This window comes from Ranitomeya variabilis, chromosome 4, assembly GCF_051348905.1.
Source record: "Ranitomeya variabilis isolate aRanVar5 chromosome 4, aRanVar5.hap1, whole genome shotgun sequence".
Taxonomy (NCBI): domain Eukaryota; kingdom Metazoa; phylum Chordata; class Amphibia; order Anura; family Dendrobatidae; genus Ranitomeya; species Ranitomeya variabilis.
In genome coordinates, this window is record NC_135235.1 from 205559972 (window position 1) to 205581348 (window position 21377).

A 21377-nucleotide genomic window follows, 5' to 3' on the forward strand; every position below is an offset into this window, starting at 1 on the left:
CTGGCAGGTCAAGGAAGAGAAGAGACCGGTGTATGGACGGAGTGGATAGGAACAGAGAACCGGAAACAGAGGAATATGGGATGCAGGTGGAACCAGGAGGACCAGAGACTGGCAGCGGCACGATACTGCAAGAAAGGGAAAAGGAAAATAGCAATGACTGGCGGGTATGGACGGAACTGGCAGACAAGACTAGCCACTGGGCAGGCACGGCTGAGACACTGGACAGGCACGGCTGAGACACTGGACAGGCACGGCTGAGACACTAGACAGGCACAGCTGAGACACTGGACTGGCACGGCTGAGACACTAAACGGGCTCGGCTGAGACTCTGGACAGGCACGGCTGAGACACAGTAGACAGTGACAGGGAGCCTGAGAACAAGGGAGAGCGCCAGCAAGGATGCCAACGTAACCGCAATAGATACACAGGCGTCTTACCACAGAAGACGCCGAGAAGAAATACCCGGTGGGCGCCGCCATGATGGGGCAGAGCCACCAGGTCAAGACCTCCCAGGAATCCCAGTGGTGGAGGAAGCGCGACTGCACATGCACGAGTCGCCGATGCGCCGCGATCCCAAGAAGTCGGGCAAGGAGCGGCTCAGGGACCATGTCGAAAATGCGCCGAGGGATGGAGACAGGCGGGTAAGTATCCGAGGCCATGACAATAGATAATAGATAGATGATAGAGATAATAGATGATAGATAGATAGATAATGGATGATAGATAATAGATAGATGATAAATAGATGATAGATAGACGATAGATAAGATAGATGATAAATAGATGATAAATAGATGATCGATAAGATAGATGAAAGATAATAGATTGATAGATAGATAATAGATAGATGATAGATAGATTATAAATAATAGATAAGATATATAAATGATAGATGATAGATAATAGATAGATGATAGATAATAGATAGATGATAGATAGATAATAGATGATAGATCTAAGCAGAGGAAAAAAACAAACATAAACCGGATAAATTGTAGACTGTATCAGACAGGGTAGGGATAAGATCAGGGACAGGGTCACATCTAATTGGCAATTTATTTATAAATTATTTATTCATTTCATATTTATACAGATCACACCTTGTGGCCCAGTTCCTTTATTTATCAGGCCGCTTTCTTCTTTTGCTCTGACTACAGCTGTTGTACTGGAGCCAGGACTTTATGACAAAATCGATGGAGCAGAGGGGACCCGGAGTGATACAGAAGTTAATGGTAAGGGAGTATGTTCAGTCTTTGTATCCCACAGTGTACACAGGTTGATCATACAATTGTCCTTTTAGTTAAAGAGTAACCGTCATTTTATCATATTTTTTTTTCTCATAAATCAATATTACACGTGAAAATAAGAAACCATGTAATATATCTCATCAGAGAAATCTGCTTCTTTCTCCTCCCGTACTGATCTTTCATTTTAAAAATTTTCAGGTGTCAAGTAAAAATGTGCCTTCAGTGAACACAGATTTTCCCATTACGGAGATAGGAGGTGACGGTGCTCATAAAGTTCTATGGAGAACAGTAACTGTCATTTCAGGAGGACTTGCAGCAGAATGTGTATCCACCTCTAGCTCCTCCCTTCTCCATAGAATCTCATAAGCACCAACTGTCATGTCCTATCTCAATAATGGAATACAGAGTTGAGAGAAAAAGATCAGTTCAGGAGGAGAAAGAAGCAGATTTCTCTGATAAGATATATTACAAAGTTGCTTCTTTTCATGTGTCCTATTGATTTATAAAATAAAAATTAAATCAACGGTTATTCTTTAACAGAGTGTCATTGGTAAAAATACGCTTATTAGGCCACTGCTGAAGTAGTATATCTCTGATGGGAGTAACTTATCTAGTTCATCTTTCATGTTTTCTTTTAGGGCTACAACATTGGACACTCTCTCCGGAATCTAGTGTATACCAGGGCTTGCAGCCAACGTCTCCCATGCAGCTAGAAAGACAGGAGAAGCCTCCACCTCTTCCACAACGAAGGACAAAATCCCTAATGTTTACATCCCCTGGTAAGGCCATTTAGTATTTCCATCCATTAATGTCTATGTTAATCGATAGATCACTCTGATTTATGTTCACTACTGAATTTCCACTGATCAATAAAATTCCACATTACAAAATTTGCAAATAATATTCCTCCATGGAAAGATATAACATCCTACCTGTGGTTAGAGAGTATATCAATATTTAGTGTCATGGGGAAAGATTCAATATAACCTTGTATGAGTCCAGTGAGTGGTCCTATTTACTGATTACTCCTTGAGAAAGCCAAGGGCGAAACGCGCGTCGGAGCCTTGGTGTCCTCATAACTTATGCATTGTTCTCTTTTTCATGGTATGTCTTTTGCTTGATATATCCAGTGTATTTACTCATATTGATTACTTACCTATATATCTATACAATTATTTATTTTATTTGTACTTTTTTTTGCTATATCTTATATACACAAACTAATTTCCTGGAGACTCCAACGCTATTATTTATATCATACTGTGAAGAAACCAGATTGTATCTTAATTTCCCAGACAACCATGTTTTTTTGCAAACCAAAAGAACTGGCTTTTTATCTTTATATTGGCTTGTGAATTTGAGGCCATGTGCACACGTTCAGTATTTTCCGCGTTTTTCGCGTTTTTTCGCTATAAAAACATGATAAAAACGCGAAAAAAACGCTTACATATGCCTCCCATTATTTTCAGTGTATTCCGCATTTCTTGTGCAAATGTTGCATTTTTTTCCGCGAAAAAATCGCATCGTGGAAAAAAAAGCAACATGTTCATTAAATTTGCGGAATTGCGGGGATTCCGCACACCTAGGAAAGCATTGATCTGCTTACTTCCCGCATGTGGCTATAAGCAGATCATATGCGGTTGGTACCCAGGGTGGAGGAGAGGAGACTCTCCTCCACGGACTGGGCACCATATAATTGGTAAAAAAAAAAAAAGAATTAAAATAAAAAATAGTCATAAACTCACCTTCGATGGCCCCCGGAGTCTTCCCGCCTCTCAGCGGTGCATGCTACCGCTTCCGTTCCTATAGATGGTGTGTGTGAAGGACCTGCGATGACGTTGCGGTCACATGACCACGATGATGTCATCATTCATGTCACGTGACCGCGGCGTCATCGAAGGTCCTGCACACCACACCATCTATAGGAACGGAAGCCGCTGAGGAGATCGGCTGTCTGCAGGTGAGTATAACCATTTTTTTTATTTTTTTTATTATTTTTAAATATTCTTTTACTATTGATGCTGCATAGGCTGCATCTATAGTAAAAAGTTGGTCACACTTGTCAAACACTATGTTTGACAAGTGTGACCAACCTGTCAATCAGTTTTCCAAGCGATGCTACAGATCGCTTGGAAAACTTTAGCATTCTGCAAGCTAATTACGCTTGCAAAATGCTAAAAAAAAACGCGAAAAAAACGGGGAAAAAAACGCAAAAAAAAAAATGCCGATTTCTTGCAGAAAATTTCCGGTTTTCTTCAGGAAATTTCTGCAAGAAATCCTGACGTGTGCACATACCCTGAGTGTTTACGTCTGGTGGGTCAAGAAGACAGACTTGCCAACTGATATACTATCTAACATACTGTGTAAAGGTACCATCACACTGACCAACTTTCCAACGATAACGATAGCGATCCGTGACGTTGCAGCGTCCTGGATAGCGATATCGTTGTGTTTGACACGCAGCAGCGATCTGGATCCTGCTGTGATATCGTTGGTCGGAGCTTAAAGTCCAGAACTTTATTTGGTCGTCAGATCGGCGTGTATCGTTGTGTTTGACAGCAAAAGCAACGATGCCAGCAATGTTTTACAATGGTAATCAGGGTAAATATCGGGTTACTAAGCGCAGGGCCGCGCTTAGTAACCCGATATTTACCCTGGTTACCATTGTAAAAGTAAAAAAAAACACTACATACTCACCTTCTGATGTCTGTCACGTCCCCCGGCATCCGCGCTGCTGCTCAGAGCTTCCTGCACTGAATGTGTCAGTGCCGGCCGTAAAGCAAAGCACAGCGGTGACGTCAGCGACCACACAACGACGAAACAGCGACGCTGCAGCGTTCGGCATCGTTGTCTATATCGCTGCAGCGTCGCTTAATGTGACGGTACCTTAAGTCTGTAATAGTGACTGTACATTGAGTGTGTTAAGCTTTGTTTATTGATGTGTGCTTATATGTTAATAGTGCTACTTAACCCCTTAACGACCGCCGATACGCCTTTTAACGGCGGCCGCTAAGGGTACTTAAACCACAGCGCCGTTAATTAACGGCGCTGTGGAAAAAGTGAATATTGCCCCCCAGAGTCGGATTTTCTCTGGGGTCTCGGTTGCCGAGGGTAGCCGAGACCCCAGAGAACATGATTCGGGGGGATTTTACCGACCCCCGAGTTGCGATCGCCGGTAATTAACCGTTTACCGGCGGTCGCAACAAAAAAAACAAAAACGCGATTTGCCATTTAATTTCTCTGTCCTCCGATGTGATCGCACATCGGAGGACAGAGAAATAGTGTCCCCCGATGGCCCCCAATAGCCCCCCAATACTCACCTATCTCCCCCGGTGCTCCTCGTGGCTCCCGATGGGCGCCGCCATCTTTTTTCCGGGAAAAAATGGCAGGCGCATGCGCAGTGCGCCCGCCGCCCGGCACCCGGAAGATCTTTGGGGTCTTGGCTGCCGGGGGTTTTTACCGACCCCTGTTTTGCGATCGCCGGTAATTAACTGTTTACCGGCGACCGCAAAAAAAAAAAAAAAAAGCGATCTGTAATTCTCTGTCCTCTGATGTGATCGCACATCAGAGGACAGAGAAATAGGGGGATTCGGGGACCCTATCATACTCACCCGGTGTCCCCGGGTCCTCCTGCGTCTCCTCTTGCCAGGAGAGACGAGTTGGGGCTAAAATTAGGGTTAGGGTTAGGGCTAGGGTTAGGGTTAAGGCTAGGGTTAGGGTTAGGATTAGGGCTAGGGTTAGGGTTAGGGCTAGGGTTAGGGCTAGGGTTGGGGCTAAATTTAGGGTTAGGGCTAGGGTTAGGGTTAGGCTACTTTCACACTAGCGTTTTTTGGCTTCCGTCGCAGTTGGAGAAAAAACGCATCCTGCAAAAGTGCTGGCAGGATGCGTTTTTTTCTCCATTGACTTGCATTAGCGACACATTGCGACGGATTGCCACACGTCGCATCCGTCGTGCGACGGATGCGTCGTGCTTTGGCGGACCGTCGGCACAAAAAAACGCTACATGGAACTTTTTTTGTGCGACGTGTCCGCCATTTCCGACCGCGCATGCGCGGCCGGAACTCCGCCCCCGCCTCCCCGCACCTCACAATGGGGCAGCGGATGCGTTGAAAAAACAGCATCCTCTGCACCCGTTGTGCGGCGCTTACAACGCTAGCGTCGGTACGTCGGCCCGACACACTGCGATGGGCCGAGTACGACGCTAGTGTGAAAGTAGCCTTAGGCTTCTTTCACACTTGCGTCGGTACGGGGCGGTCGCAATGCGTCAGCCCGACGTACCGACGCACGTTGTGAAAATTGTGCACAACGTGGGCAGTGGATGCAGTTTTTCAACGCATCCGCTGCCCAGTCTATGTCTTTGGGAGGAGGGGGCAGAGTTACGGCCACGCATGCGCGGAAATGGCGGACGCGACGTACAAAAAAAAGGTTACATTGAACTTTTTTTGTGACGACGGTCCGCCAAAACACAACGAATCCAGTGCACGATGGACGCGACGTGTGGCCATCCGTCGGTAATACAAGTCTATGGGCAAAAAAGGCATCCTGTGGGCACATTTGCAGGATCCGTTTTTTGTCCAAAACGACGGATTGTGACGGATGCCACACGACGCAAGTGTGAAAGTAGCCTTAGGGTTAGGGTTGGGGCTAAAGTTAGGGCTAGGGTTAGGGTTAAATTTAGGGTTAGGATTGGGGCTAAAGTTAGGGTTAGGGCTAGGGTTAGGGCTAAAATTAGGGTTAGGGTTAGGGTAGGGGCTAAAGTTAGGGATAGAGTTGGGATTAGGGTTAGGGTTTGGATTAGGGTTGGTATTAGGGTTACGGTTGGGATTAGGGTTACGTTTGGGATTAGGGTTGGGATTAGGGTTAGGGTTGGGATTAGGGTTAAGGTTAGGGTTGGGATTAGGGTTAGGAGTGTATTGGGATTAGGGTTAGGTTTGAGGTTAGGGTTGAGATTAGGGTTAGGGGTGTGTTGGATTTAGGGTTTTGATTAGGGTTATGGTTAGAGTTGAGATTAGGGCTGTTTTGGGGTTAGGGTTGTGATTATCGTTAGGGTTGTGATTAGGATTATGGATCGGGTTGAGATTAGGGTTAGGGGTGTGTTGGAGTTAGGGTTGGAGTTAGAATTGGGGGGTTTCCACTGTTTAGGTACATCTACATCAGGGGGTCTCCAAACACGACAGACAATTTTGCGCTAAAAAAGTCAAATGGTGCTCCCTCCCTTCTGAGCTCTGCCGTGCGCCCAAACAGTGGTTTACCCCCACATATGGGGCATCAGCGTACTCGGGGTAAATTGGACAACAACTTATGGGGTCCAATTTCTCCTGTTACCCTTGTGAAAATAAAAACTTGGGGGATAAAAATCTTTTTTGTGGGAAAAAAAATATTTTTTTATTTTCACTACTCTGCATTATAAACTTCTGTGAAGCACTTGAGCATTCAAAGTTCTCACCACATATCTAGATAAGTTCCTTAGGGGGTCTAGTTTCCAAAATTTTGTCACTTGTGGGGGGTTTCTACTGTTTAGGTACATCATGGGCTCTGCAAACGCAACATAACACCCACAGACAATTCTAGCAAAGTCTGAATTCCAAAATGGCGCTCCTTCTCTTCCGAGCTCTGCCGTGTGCCCAAACAGTGGTTTACCTCCACATATGGGGTACCAGCATACTCAGGACAAATTGGAGAACAAATATTGGTGTCCAATTTCTCTTGTTACCCTTGTGAAAATAAAAACTTGGGGGCTAAAAAATCTTTTTTGTGGAAAAAAAAAATATTTTCTATTTTCACTACTCTGCATTATAAACTTCTGTGAAGCACTTGGGCATTCAAAGTTCTCACCACATATCTAGATAAGTTCCTTGGGGGGTCTAGTTTCCAAAATGGGGTCACTTGTGGGGGGTTTCTACTGTTTAGGTACATCAGTGGCTCTGCAAACGCAACATAACGCCCGCAGACCATTCTATCAAAGCCTGCATTCCAAAATGGCGCTCCTTCCCTTCTGAGCTCTGCCGTGCGCCCAAACAGTGGTTTACCCCACATATTGGGTACCAGCATACTCAGGACATATTGGACAACAACTTTTGGGGTCCAATTTCTCTTGTTACCCTTGTGAAAATAAAAATTTGGGGGCTAAAAAATCTTTTTTGTGGGAAAAAAATATATTTTTTATTTTCACTACTCTGCATTATAAACTTCTGTGAAGCACTTGGGCATTCAAAGTTCTCACCACATATCTAGATAAGTTCCTTGGGGGGTCTATTTTCCAAAATGGGGTCACTTGTTGGGGGTTTCTACTGTTTAGGTACATTAGGGGTCTGCAAACGCAACATAACGCCAGCAGACAATTCTATCAAAGTCTGCATTCCAAAACGGCGCTCCTTCCCTTCCGAGCTCAGCCATGCGCCCAAACAGTCGTTTACCCACACATATGGGGTACCAGCATACTCAGGACAAATTGGACAACAACTTTGGGGCTGTGCTGCATTCCATTCTATGGGCCTGTGCTGCGTTCCATTCTATGGGCCTGTGCTGCATTATATTCTATGGGGCTGTGCTGCATTATATTCTATGGGGCTCTGCTGCATTATATTCTATGGGGCTGTGCTGCATTATATTCTATGGGGCTGTGCTGCATTATATTCTATGGGGCTGTGCTGCATTCCATTCTATGGGCCTCTGCTGCATTATATTCTATGGGGCTGGCTGCATTCCATTCTATGGGCCTCTGCTGCATTATATTCTATGGGCCTGTGCTGCATTATATTCTATGGGGCTGGCTGCATTCCATTCTATGGGCCTCTGCTGCATTATATTCTATGGGGCTGGCTGCATTCCATTCTATGGGCCTCTGCTGCATTATATTCTATGGGGCTGGCTGCATTCCATTCTACGGGCCTCTGCTGCATTATATTCTAGGGGCTGGCTGCATTCCATTCTATGGGCCTGTGCTGCATTCCATTCTATGGGCCTCTGCTGCATTATATTCTATGGGGCTGGCTGCATTCCATTCTATGGGGCTCTGCTGCATTATATTCTATGGGCCTGTGCTGCATTATATTCTATGGGCCTGTGCTGCATTATATTCTATGGGGCTGGCTGCATTCCATTCTATGGGCCTCTGCTGCATTATATTCTATGGGGCTGGCTGCATTCCATTCTATGGGCCTCTGCTGCATTATATTCTATGGGGCTGGCTGCATTCCATTCTACGGGCCTCTGCTGCATTATATTCTATGGGGCTGGCTGCATTCCATTCTATGGGCGTGTGCTGCATTCCATTCTATGGGCCTCTGCTGCATTATATTCTATGGGGCTGGCTGCATTCCATTCTATGGGCCTCTGCTGCATTATATTCTATGGGCCTGTGCTGCATTATATTCTGTGGGCCTGTGCTGCATTATATTCTATGGGGCTGGCTGCATTCCATTCTATGGGCCTCTGCTGCATTATATTCTATGGGGCTGGCTGCATTCCATTCTATGGGCCTCTGCTGCATTATATTCTATGGGGCTGGCTGCATTCCATTCTACGGGCCTCTGCTGCATTATATTCTATGGGGCTGGCTGCATTCCATTCTATGGGCCTGTCCTGCATTCCATTCTATGGGCCTCTGCTGCATTATATTCTATGGGCCTGTGCTGCATTATATTCTACTAGATGGCAGCCCGATTCTAAAGAATCGGGAGTCTAGAATCCATATATACTTTATTTATTCAAATGTAAGAATAATTTGGTGGGCGGGGACCCTCGGCCTCCGATTTGGTTGGCGGGGCCCCACGGCCTCCGATTTGGTGGGCGGGGTCCCTCTGCCTCCGCTTTGGTGGGCGGGGCCGCTCGGCCTTCGATTTGGTGGGCGGGGCTCCTCGGCCTCCGATTTGGTTGGTGGGGCCCCTCGGCCTCCGATTTGGTGGGCGGGGCCCCTTATCCTCCGATTTGGTGGGCGGGGCCCCTCGGCCTCCGATTTGGTGGGCGGGGCCCCTCGGCCTCCGATTTGGTGGGCGGGGCCCCTCGGCCTCCGATTTGGTTGGCGGGGCCCTCGGCCTCCAATTTGGTGGGCAGGGACCCTCGGCCTCCGATTTGGTGGGCGGGGCCCCTCGGCCTCCGATTTGGTTGGTGGGGCCCCTCGGCCTCCGATTTGGTGGGCGGGGACCCTCAGCCTCCGATTTGGTGGGCGGGGACCCTCGGCCTCCAATTTGGTGGGCGGGGACCCTCGGCCTCCGATTTGGTGGGCGGGGACTCTCGGCCTCCGATTTGGTGGGTGGGGACCCTCGGCCTCCGATTTGGTGGGCGGGGCCCCTCGGCCTCCGATGTGGTGGGCGGGGCCCCTCGGCCTCCGCTTTGGTGGGCGGGGCCGGGCCCCTCGGCCTCCGCTTTGGTGGGCGGGGCCGCTCGGCCTTCGATTTGGTGGGCGGGGCTCCTCGGCCTCCGATTTGGTTGGCGGGGCCCCTCGGCCTCCGATTTGGTTGGCGGGGCCCCTTATCCTCCGATTTGGTGGGCGGGGACTCTCGGCCTCCGATTTGGTGGGCGGGGACCCTCGGCCTCCGATTTGGTGGGCGGGGCCCCTCGGCCTCCGATTTGGTTGGCGGGGACCCTCGGCCTCCGATTTGGTGGGCGGGGACCCTCGGCCTCCGATTTGGTGGGCGGGGCCCCTCGGCCTCCGATTTGGTTGGTGGGGCCCCTCGGCCTCCGATTTGGTGGGCGGGGACCCTCGGCCTCCGATTTGGTGGGCGGGGACCCTCGGCCTCCAATTTGGTGGGCGGGGACCCTCGGCCTCCAATTTGGTGGGCGGGGACCCTCGGCCTCCGATTTGGTGGGCGTGGACCCTCGGCCTCCGATTTGGTGGGCGGGGCCCCTCGGCCTCCGATGTGGTGGGCGGGGCCCCTCGGCCTCCACTTTGGTGGGCGGGGCCAGGCCCCTCGGCCTCCGCTTTGGTGGGCGGGGCCGCTCGGCCTTCGATTTGGTGGGCGGGGCTCCTCGGCCTCCGATTTGGTTGGCGGGGCCCCTCGGCCTCCGATTTGGTTGGCGGGGCCCCTCGGCCTCCGATTTGGTGTGTGCTCTGCCTGGGGCCACTGTGCTCTGCCTGGGGCCCCATATGCTGCCTGGGGCCCCTGTGCTCTGCCTGGGGCCCCATATGCTGCCTGGGGCCCCTGTGCTTTGCCTGGGGCCCCTGTGCTCTGCCTGGGGCCCCATGTTCTGCCTGGGGCCCCTGTGCTCTGCCTGGGGCCACTGTGCTCTGCCTGGGGCCCCATAAGCTGCCTGGGGCCCCTGTGCTCTGCCTGGGACCACTGTGCTCTGCCTGGGGCCCCATATGCTGCCTGGGGCCCCTGTGCTCTGCCTGGGGCCACTGTGCTCTGCCTGGGGCCCCATATGCTGCCTGGGGCCACTGTGCTCTGCCTGGGGCCCCATATGCTGCCTGGGGCCCCTGTGCTCTGCCTGGGGCCCCATATGCTGCCTGGGGCCCCTGTGCTCTGCCTGGGGCCCCTGTGCTCTGCCTGGGGCCCCATGTTCTGCCTGGGGCCCCATATGCTGACAATAGCTCCGGACAATAGCTCCGGACAATAGCTCCGGACAAAGCCACGGAAGTTGGCACAAATTGCAGGAAGTAGTATTCTAGGCAATTATATATTAGATGGGCCTGTGCTGCATTATATTCTATGGGGCTGTGCTGCATTATATTCTATGGGGCTGTGCTGCATTCCATTCTATGGGCCTGTGCTGCATTATATTCTATGGGCCTGTGCTGCATTGTATTCTATGGGCCTGTGCTGCATTCCATTCTATGGGCCTGTGCTGCATTCCATTCTATGGGCCTGTGCTGCATTCCATTCTATGGGCCTGTGCTGCATTCCATTCTATGGGCCTCTGCTGCATTATATTCTATGGGGCTGTGCTGCATTATATTCTATGGGGCTGTGCTGCATTATATTCTATGGGGCTGTGCTGCATTATATTCTATGGGGCTGTGCTGCATTATATTCTATGGGGCTGTGCTGCATTCCATTCTATGGGCCTCTGCTGCATTATATTCTATGGGGCTGGCTGCATTCCATTCTATGGGCCTGTGCTGCATTATATTCTATGGGCCTGTGCTGCATTGTATTCTATGGGCCTGTGCTGCATTCCATTCTATGGGCCTGTGCTGCATTCCATTCTATGGGCCTGTGCTGCATTCCATTCTATGGGCCTGTGCTGCATTCCATTCTATGGGCCTCTGCTGCATTATATTCTATGGGGCTGTGCTGCATTATATTCTATGGGGCTGTGCTGCATTATATTATATGGGGCTGTGCTGCATTATATTCTATGGGCCTCTGCTGCATTATATTCTATGGGGCTGGCTGCATTCCATTCTATGGGGCTCTGCTGCATTATATTCTATGGGCCTGTGCTGCATTATATTCTATGGGCCTGTGCTGCATTATATTCTATGGGGCTGGCTGCATTCCATTCTATGGGCCTCTGCTGCATTATATTCTATGGGGCTGGCTGCATTCCATTCTATGGGCCTCTGCTGCATTATATTCTATGGGGCTGGCTGCATTCCATTCTACGGGCCTCTGCTGCATTATATTCTATGGGGCTGGCTGCATTCCATTCTATGGGCCTGTGCTGCATTATATTCTATGGGCCTGTGCTGCATTATATTCTATGGGGCTGGCTGCATTCCATTCTATGGGCCTCTGCTGCATTATATTCTATGGGGCTGGCTGCATTCCATTCTATGGGCCTCTGCTGCATTATATTCTATGGGGCTGGCTGCATTCCATTCTACGGGCCTCTGCTGCATTATATTCTATGGGGCTGGCTGCATTCCATTCTACGGGCCTCTGCTGCATTATATTCTATGGGGCTGGCTGCATTCCATTCTATGGGCCTGTGCTGCATTCCATTCTATGGGCCTCTGCTGCATTATATTCTATGGGGCTGTGCTGCATTCCATTCTATGGGCCTGTGCTGCATTATATTCTATGGGCCTGTGCTGCATTGTATTCTATGGGCCTGTGCTGCATTCCATTCTATGGGCCTGTGCTGCATTCCATTCTATGGGCCTGTGCTGCATTATATTCTATGGGCCTGTGCTGCATTATATTCTATGGGGCTGTGCTGCATTCCATTCTATGGGCCTGTGCTGCATTATATTCTATGGGCCTGTGCTGCATTATATTCTATGGGGCTGTGCTGCATTCCATTCTATGGGCCTGTGCTGCATTATATTCTATGGGCCTGTGCTGCATTATATTCTATGGGGCTGTGCTGCATTATATTCTATGGGGCTGTGCTGCATTCCATTCTATGGGCCTGTGCTGCATTATATTCTATGGGCCTGTGCTGCATTATATTCTATGGGGCTGTGCTGCATTATATTCTATGGGGCTGTGCTGCATTATATTCTATGGGGCTGTGCTGCATTCCATTCTATGGGCCTGTGCTGCATTATATTATATGGGCCTGTGCTGCATTATATTCTATGGGCCTGTGCTGCATTATATTCTATGGGGCTGTGCTGCATTCCATTCTATGGGCCTGTGCTGCATTATATTGTATGGGGGCTGTGCTGCATTACATTCTATGGGGCTGTGCTGCATTACATTCTATGGGGCTGTGCTGCATTATATTGTATGGGGGCTGTGCTGCATTACATTCTATGGGGCTGTGCTGCATTATATTGTATGGTGGCTGGCTGCATTACATTCTATGGTGGCTGGCTGCATTACATTCTATGGGGGCTGTGCTGCATTACATTCTATGGGGGCTGTGCTGCATTACATTCTATGGGGCCTGGCTGTATTACATTCTATGGGGGCTGGCTGTATTACATTATATGGGGCTGTGCTGCATTACATTCTATGGGGGCTGTGCTGCATTACATTCTATGGGGGCTGTGCAGCATTACATTCTATGGGGCTGTGCTGTATTATAGTCTATGGGGGCTGTGCTGTATTACATTCTATGGGGGCTGTGCTGTATTACATTCTATGGGGGCTGTGCAGCATTACATTCTATGGGGCTGTGCTGTATTATAGTCTATGGGGGCTGGCTGTATTACATTCTATGGGGGCTGTGCTGTATTACATTCTATGGGGGCTGTGCTGTATTACATTCTATGGGGCTGTGCTGTATTATAGTCTATGGGGGCTGGCTGTATTACATTCTATGGGGCTGTGCTGTATTACATTCTATGGGGACTGTGCTGTAATGCTGGATACAGCTGTAATTATATGTTATATAGTCGTGTTACACTCCCCTCACTTCTTGTAGCCTAGAAGTGTACAAAGATATTATACAGTCACCATGTGACAAGTGGGCCTGTGTGACTTCAAATGCCAGGGCTGAATTTTAGTCCCAGTCCGGCCCTGTTAGGGGCTCTCCAAACGCGACATGGCGTCCGATCTCAATTCCAGCCAATTCTGCATTGAAACAGTCAAACGGCGCTCCTTCACTTCCAAGCTCTGCGGTGCGCCCAAACAGTGGTTTACCTCCACATATGGGGTATCGGCGTACTCAGGAGAAATTGCACAACAAAATTTGTGGTTAAATTTCTGTTTTTACACTTGTGAAAATTAAAAAAAAATGGTTCTGAAGTAAAATGTTTGCAAAAAAAAGTTAAATGTTCATTTTTTTCTTCCACATTGTTTCAGTTCCTGTGAAGCACGTAAAGGGTTAATTAACTTCTTGAATGTGGTTTTGAGCACCTTGAGGGGTGCAGTTTTTAGAATGGTGTCACACTTGGTTATTTTCTATCATATAGACCCCTCAAAATGACTTCAAAGGTGATGTGGTCCCTAAAAAAAACATGGTGTTGTAAAAATGAGAAATTGCTGGTCAACTTTTAACCCTTATAACTCCCTAACAAAAAAAAATTTTGTTTCCAAAATTGTGCTGATGTAAAGTGGACATGTGGGAAATGTTATTTTGTTAACTATTTTTTGTGACATATCTCTCTGATTTAAGGGCATAAAAATACAAAGTTTGAAAATTGCAAAATTTTAAAAATTTTCACCATATTTCCATTTTTTTCATAAATAATCGCAAGTAATATCGAAGAAATATTACCACTATCTTGAAGTACAATATGTCATGAATAAACAATCTCAGAATCAGCGGGATCCGATAAAGCGTTCCAGAGTTATAACCTCATAAAGTGACAGTGGTCAGAATTGTAAAAATTGGCTCGGTCATTAAGTACCAAATTGGCTCTGTCACTAAGGGGTTAATCCCATCACCATTGTTTACCTTATCTTGATGTTGGACTGAAAGACCCTGGGTAATTCTAAAAATAGCTTACATGCCTTGGGTATAAAAAGACTCAGAGATCACATCCTGAGAGACTGAAGTAACACAGAGCTACCAGCCAGACATTCTCCAAACCACCCAACAGACAAGAGAAAGGACTGCAGCCAATTCATCATGGCACCATCACGAGGGACACTGATCTATGATTCTATAGGAAACAACCCAGGGGTTTTCGGCTCTGGTTGGAAGGACACAGATCTGATCCAGTGACCATCTCTGAACCATGGATATGTTTGGAGAAAGCCAGGGTTGGGACCCGCTGGTCGCCTGGTTCCATGGAGATGGTCAGATAAGCCAGGTGGTGACTCTCGTGTCAACTGGCTTTGGACCTTGTATGGACTCTATGGACAGTTCTTGGTCATCTCCCTATGCTTGTCGTTACCCCTTCTCTGTGCGTTCATCCACAGATGGAGTAGCGACCCTGGGAGCTCTGACATAACATCTACCATTGTCTCGACGAGTCAGCGGAAGGGTGAGGCTCTGTGGTGTCCACCATCTTGGGGTGGTTGGTGGGAGTGTTCTGTTTGCTATTGTGTGTTGTGGTTCAATAAAGTATTGCCACACTGTTTTACCTTAACCCTGTGTTGTCTGTGTAGTGTATTGCCCACTGGGAGATAGATTGGGCGTTCAGTGGTATGAGCCGTGGTCCATGCAGTCGTGCTAAAGACAGCCGCGCCAGCGGACCAGAGCACCCACTGACCCTGTTTCTCCACACATACCCTTTCTGATACATTTATCATGACCTTTTTGTCTATTGCTCCCCCCTAAAAAAAATTTAAATATGAACATTTTTATCCTGTGTACTAATAAAATTATATGTTTTCAAGATATATTTATTTCTTTTTGTGGTTATTCACTTCCTCCCTCTAAGTGTAGAATGCAATATACCCAGTGTGAATATCCACCTAGATTAATTACATATTATTTATATCTTGGTGTGTTTCTATAACCTTGTATGAGTCAAGCGGGGGTTAAATTTAGTGATTGACAGCTATGTTAGCAGAGAGGGCGGTCAATCACTAATTAGGACCTCCCACTGGACTCCTAAGTGTAGAACTTGCAGATATTTAAATGGATAAAATACAAGTTAGATTGAATCGTTTCCAACAAAACTGTATATCAATCAGCTCAGTTCCTCCTGCTCTATACCCTGTGACCTTCAGTTACTGAATTTCCACTAGTGTAATATTTACAAATAATATTCCTCCACAGGAAGATGCCATCTTATCTGTGGTTATAGGGCAGGAGAATCTGAGCAGATCGATATTTAGTGTTGTGGGAAAAGATTTAGTATAACTTGTATTTAATCTTTTAGATCCTGGTTCTTTCTATCTTAGCAGTCCAGTGGGCAGTCCTATTTAGTAATTAATAGTCATTTATGCAGGGAAAGCTGTAAGTCACTGATTAGGGCTGCCCACTGGACTCATTAGTGGGACAGATTAACTTTGACATTCTCACGTGCTGCACCAAACTATTAGATTCCTTTACCTTTTCTTGCTCTACTTGTACTGTCAGGAGATATAATTTCAATGGTCATGGTTGGTGGCCATCTCTGAGGGATATTTAATCACAACCATATTGCTTTTTTTTTTTTGCATAAAATTACTTTTGAGCATTTATCTTGTGTTCTCATTTTAGTGCCCGAGGAGCCACGCTGCAGAGTCTCTCCAGAGTCTAATATGTACGTAGGCTTGCACCCACCATCTGCTGTGAACTTATATTGCAGGAAGACGCTTCCTCCTCCTCCTCCTCCTCTTCCTCCAAGTCGCAAAAATATGTGTACAGATCCAGGTACAGTGATTCTATCTGCAGGGGTAGAAGACCAGGGATTCCGGGGGTTATAATGAGCTCCGCCATGATAGCTCCACCTGTGGTCAACATCAAGAGAAACTTGCACAATATTGATAAAGCACCATTTATTGCATGGTTAACCGATGGCTGATGCTTTTCAGGTTGGTCTCCTTTGTGACCTTTATTCCACTCTTGTTTCAGGAAGGCCAGGGAGCCCCACAAGGAATAGTGCGCATTATGCAACCATTAATCGCCACACTGAGCAACAAACAACCATTAATATCCCTCCTACAACCCAAAACATCCCGCCACCTATTCCAGACCGCAAGAAGAAACCAGCATACACACCATCCGGTAAATTGGCAGCCGCAGACTTAGAACCCGATTTATTATTGCATTTGTGTATTTTTTTTTTATTATTATTATTTTTATAAATCTATTACATGTGTTTTTTACTGCTTTTTTTTTTTTTTTTTTTTACATTCTCCTTTTTGGCAGTGTTTGGGATTTCCAGATGTTTTTAGCCAATTTATCAATGGCAACTTTTTTTAAAAAATTAGCAATTTTCTAGTGCAAATGTACTCTCACCTTCCCTGGCGTAATTTTATGTGCGCATAGAATTTTTGTGCAAACTTTGTAAACATTTTGGCATGCAAATTTTTAAGCTAAAAAGTCAGAAAAGAAGGATAAAAAAACAAAAATCAATAAAAAAAAATATTTTAAGTAAAATTCATGAACCGCGTGCACCAGGTTGAAGAATTTAGTGCGAAAAACATGAAATAATATTGCAGGACAAAAAAAAGTGGCGCAAACAATCAATCGGGCTTTTAATCTTTATGTCTAACTCTATATCATACTAAATATTTATGTTTCTTTCCATAGTATTCTCAGTCTACCTTCTGGTCGTATTCATACACTTTCTTATCCATTGCATAAGATTCTTTTACATTTCTACATCCACATCGGGGATGCAAAGGTAACAGTTGCACCCGGGTCTAATGTCAGAGGAGGCCCATAGGTCTCTGCACATGATAGGTGAATTGCTCTGATTTCAGTATGCACCTTGTAATTCCTCATTCCTCCTGCGGGAGTGCTGCAGGAGAATTAAACCCTTGCTTTCTATGGTACAAACAGGAAGGAAACTTATAGATATTCCTATTCTAAATGTAAATGATAGATAACCTACCAGTACAGAAGTTTTGGTCATTGGACAATGGGCAACTGCAAATTTGTCATCTACACGTACCAATTTCTACTCACTGTCATGATCCTCACTATGAGGGTTAAATCTTTTTTTGTACGTTTCTGACTCGATTTCAATGAGATTTTCGTGTTCCATAGATAATACTCAGCCTCAAGCCCTTGTATATGATTATGCCAGCTGTGATTCTTCCGGCTCTAATGGTAAGAACGGACCATAAATAATTGTCATGATATATAGGGCTTTATAGTTGACATTCACATTAGTTTGAGGATTTATCATCGCCCCGTTTTTCTAGAGTAATTTTCTCCTTATTAGTGGCTTTAGTATTTTCTCCTCATTCTCTATAACTTGTGATCCATTTTTGAAAGTTTTCTTTCTTTTTTTCTTGACGACTTTGACATACGTGTTGGTGCATGCCCTTTCTGTCTCTGCTTCTGTCGCTGGGCAGCACTGCCACTCTTTTGTTGTGGGTGACCGTTCTAGTTCTGTGTCCTCTGGGAATTACTCATAGAAAGAAAAAACTAATACTATAAAAAATGAACTTTATTAGATGATATTAAAAGTCAACAACAACCAAAAAATTAGAAAAACAAACACCAGGCAGCTGTGAAAAATGCCAACCTGCAAAAAATAGTGCAATGGGTGGGCCTAATAGCCCTAGTAACCCCTACTAAGCCCTGCCTTTCAGCGGAGGTTGGCACCCTAATGCACGCAGATGGCGCCCCAGCTCCACGGCGGCTAACCCTATTGACCCTAGAATTCCCTGCTCAAAATGCAGGGCTAGCCGCCGTGGAGCGGGGGCGCCATCTGCGTGCATTAGGGTGCCGACAAGCAGGGCTTCGCTGGGGTTACTAGGGCTATTAGGCCCACCCATTGCACTATTTTTTTCAGGTTGGCATTTTTCACAGCTGCCTGGTTTTTGTTTTTCAAATTTTTTGGTTGTTGTTGACTTTTAATATAATCTAATAAAGTTCATTTTTTATGGTATTAGTTTTTTCTTTCTATGAGCATTTCGTTTCACTAATCCTCCTTATCCGAGTTTATAAAAAAATCCTCAGGGAATTAACTTCTCTCAGTGTTTGCTCTCTGCTGTGTGGTCTGGGTGTAGCCTCAAGCTATTTAAGCTCCTGAAATCCTGCTGACCACTGCCAGTTATAATTTGACTTGCTTCTGTACAACTTGTGTGCCTTGCTATTCTCCCAGTGGACATCCCTGATTTCGACCTTGGTTCATTTTTGACTATTCTCATTCTTTACACTTTTGTCCATACACAGACCTCCCGTGTCTGACACGGCTACCAGATCATTCTCTACTTGCCCCTGGTTCGCTCCTTTGGACAACAGCCCTTCCATGGAAGCAATCCAGTGGACTCTTTTGTAAGACCAGATCTCTATACAGGGGTTAAAGGGTGAAAATTTGGGTTTGTCTGAAATCTACCAGACAGAGTGGCTTGCGCCAAGTCTACCCGGGGTAGCCTTTATCTATGTAGGTGTTTTACACATATTCGTGAAATGTGACTGTTAGCAAATGTCACATTCGTTTTGCTGCATCTTACTCCAGTCCCTGCCTGGAGTAAAGTTGTTTGCAAAGTTTTTAAATTTGGTGCAATTTCTAAATTTTTAAAGGATCTCTGATTTTTTTTTTTTGCTTTAAAAGTTGCAAAAAGACAAAAATAAAGAGCCCATTTTTTCATTTTGCTACAAATTCATGACCACACGATTGGAGTTTGTACATGAATGATCCTGGTGGCTGATGGCAGGCTTCTCTGTAAAAAATGTCATCTGATAAATTGGATTTTTACTTCCTCTCAGGTGACATGACAAGTGTATGATATCATTGCCCAAACGTGTAGCAAAAATCCACTTCATTGTTTCACATTTTTCATTGTCAAACTTCCTCCCCAACCTGTTATTTTAGTCTGGTGTGTGGATAGTGATATGGTTCTTACAAACGAACCAGTGCATGACTGATTGTCGCATTCTGCACAATATCCTATGAGCATGACCTGCCTAAAATTAATGTATAATCAGAAAACCAATTGTTTAAATCATGCTTTTAACATCATTGTTATAAACTTTTAGTGATGTTACTTTTCTGCTTCACTATTTAAATTTTGTAAAAATTCTGAAATCTTGCAGTTTTTTCTCTGGACTGCTGAGTTTAACAATGTGCTGACACTTCCTATTCTGTAGAGTTTACTTATGTGCAGTCATGTTATTATCATCACAGACAGGATAATAATAAAATATAACACCTACAGTATATAGATTACACATGATGTGCTATTCACGATAGATGAAATCTTGCAGTTTTCACTCTGAGTTTCATAATTTGCTGATACTTCCTATTCTGTAGAGATCACTCGTCTCCAGTAATATTATCATCACAGACAGGAATATAATGAAATATAACCCCTACTGTATATAGATTACACATGATCCGATATTCATCATAACCTAAATCTCTCAGTTTTCTCCATGACTGAGTTTCATAATTTGCTGTCACTTCTTGTTCTGTTGAGATCACTCCTCTGCATTCATCTAACTATCATCACAGACAGGCGTATAATTAAATGTTACACCTTCCGTGTATAGATAACATGAGACACTATTCACGATAGAAAAAAAGCAACAATCTATATGCTGACTGTAAGTCACATAGACAAGACCACTGTAATTCATATATATAACAAAGCAAAAGTGGGAAAATAATTGTGGAAAAAATAAAACGTAACTTTTATTAACTGAAGCCACAAAACGACCAAACCAAACACCCAAGTGAATAAAAAATGAGATGAGAGTCTTTAACAATTGGTATGGTGACCATAAAGACCAGTTATCCCATATCAGGATTAATTGATTAATCTATATATATTTTTTTAGAAAAATCAAGATAACACTAGGATATATCCTGTAAAAGAGCTGAGGTCAGGATAAATAAATAACTCACGGCATCATGATATACCTAGTTGCATGTAAAAACAATACATTGCCAGTAGCAGACACATGTAACATAACCAGTGCCACTGGTGGCTAAATGCATATAGTAAAAAAGGAACAATCTCACCCGTTCCTAAGTGTAGGCTGAGGAGCACCGGACCACCTCTGATCCAGGAATAGTCCGGAGGGAAGGGACGACAATCCCTATATCAGTCCCTATGGGGCTATCGGTACACTAACCCCAGAACTCCTGCCCTTACAAGGGCAGTCCACAGCTACCCCTGTATAACATGCCCTGCACTCTCCCTATAAACGGTACGTCCATTCTATTACAAAGGGAGGCTAAGTGGATTTTTTACCTGAATACAGTGAGTCCACATGGCCTGAATGATCAAATTAATTACAGCTGTTTCATTTGAAGTTCCCCTCATTGTTTGTTGTTTTTAGTCCTTCTCTTGGTATGATACAGTCAGTAAATTTATTTAGTTTTTATGCCTAAGTCCTTCTTGTCCACCCAATTTTGTCATGGTTTCTTGTCATGATTAACAATTTTCCTTTTTTTACATATTACAATCCTTAATGTGACTTAACCATATGTGGCATTATTTTCTTGTTATGTAATAACCATTGCAAACATGGGGTCTAACAATTTATGCCTATAGTAGCCTCATTGGCTCTTGGTTCCCATCGCCCTTTCATGGGTACTTTCTAATTTAGGTTTGCCAACAGCGCTACAGACAAACAAGTTAGCATTTATGGCCGCTTAGCAACACTCACTTCCGGTGTGATCGCACTGGATAGGAAGTAGGAGCGGCGCCACATTTTTTCTACCGGTATGGCGGGTCCGATATCAGGGGACACTTTTTGTTTTTTTGTTGGAGATATGCAGGGCAGGAAGCCCCCGGT

General features: G+C 45.6%; 1 protein-coding gene across 1 annotated transcript in view; it reads left to right on the forward strand.

The window, feature by feature from the left end:
- The window catches only part of LOC143770270 (circularly permutated Ras protein 1-like), a 93816-nt gene that overhangs the window by 24753 nt on the left and 47686 nt on the right, over positions 1 to 21377 (forward strand). Inside the window, exons 4-8 of the mRNA XM_077259737.1 lie at positions 1158 to 1232; positions 1886 to 2026; positions 16176 to 16328; positions 16530 to 16682; positions 17670 to 17732. Of these exons, the coding sequence (XP_077115852.1) occupies positions 1158 to 1232; positions 1886 to 2026; positions 16176 to 16328; positions 16530 to 16682; positions 17670 to 17732 (585 nt within the window). The remainder of the gene's footprint in view (positions 1 to 1157; positions 1233 to 1885; positions 2027 to 16175; positions 16329 to 16529; positions 16683 to 17669; positions 17733 to 21377) is intronic.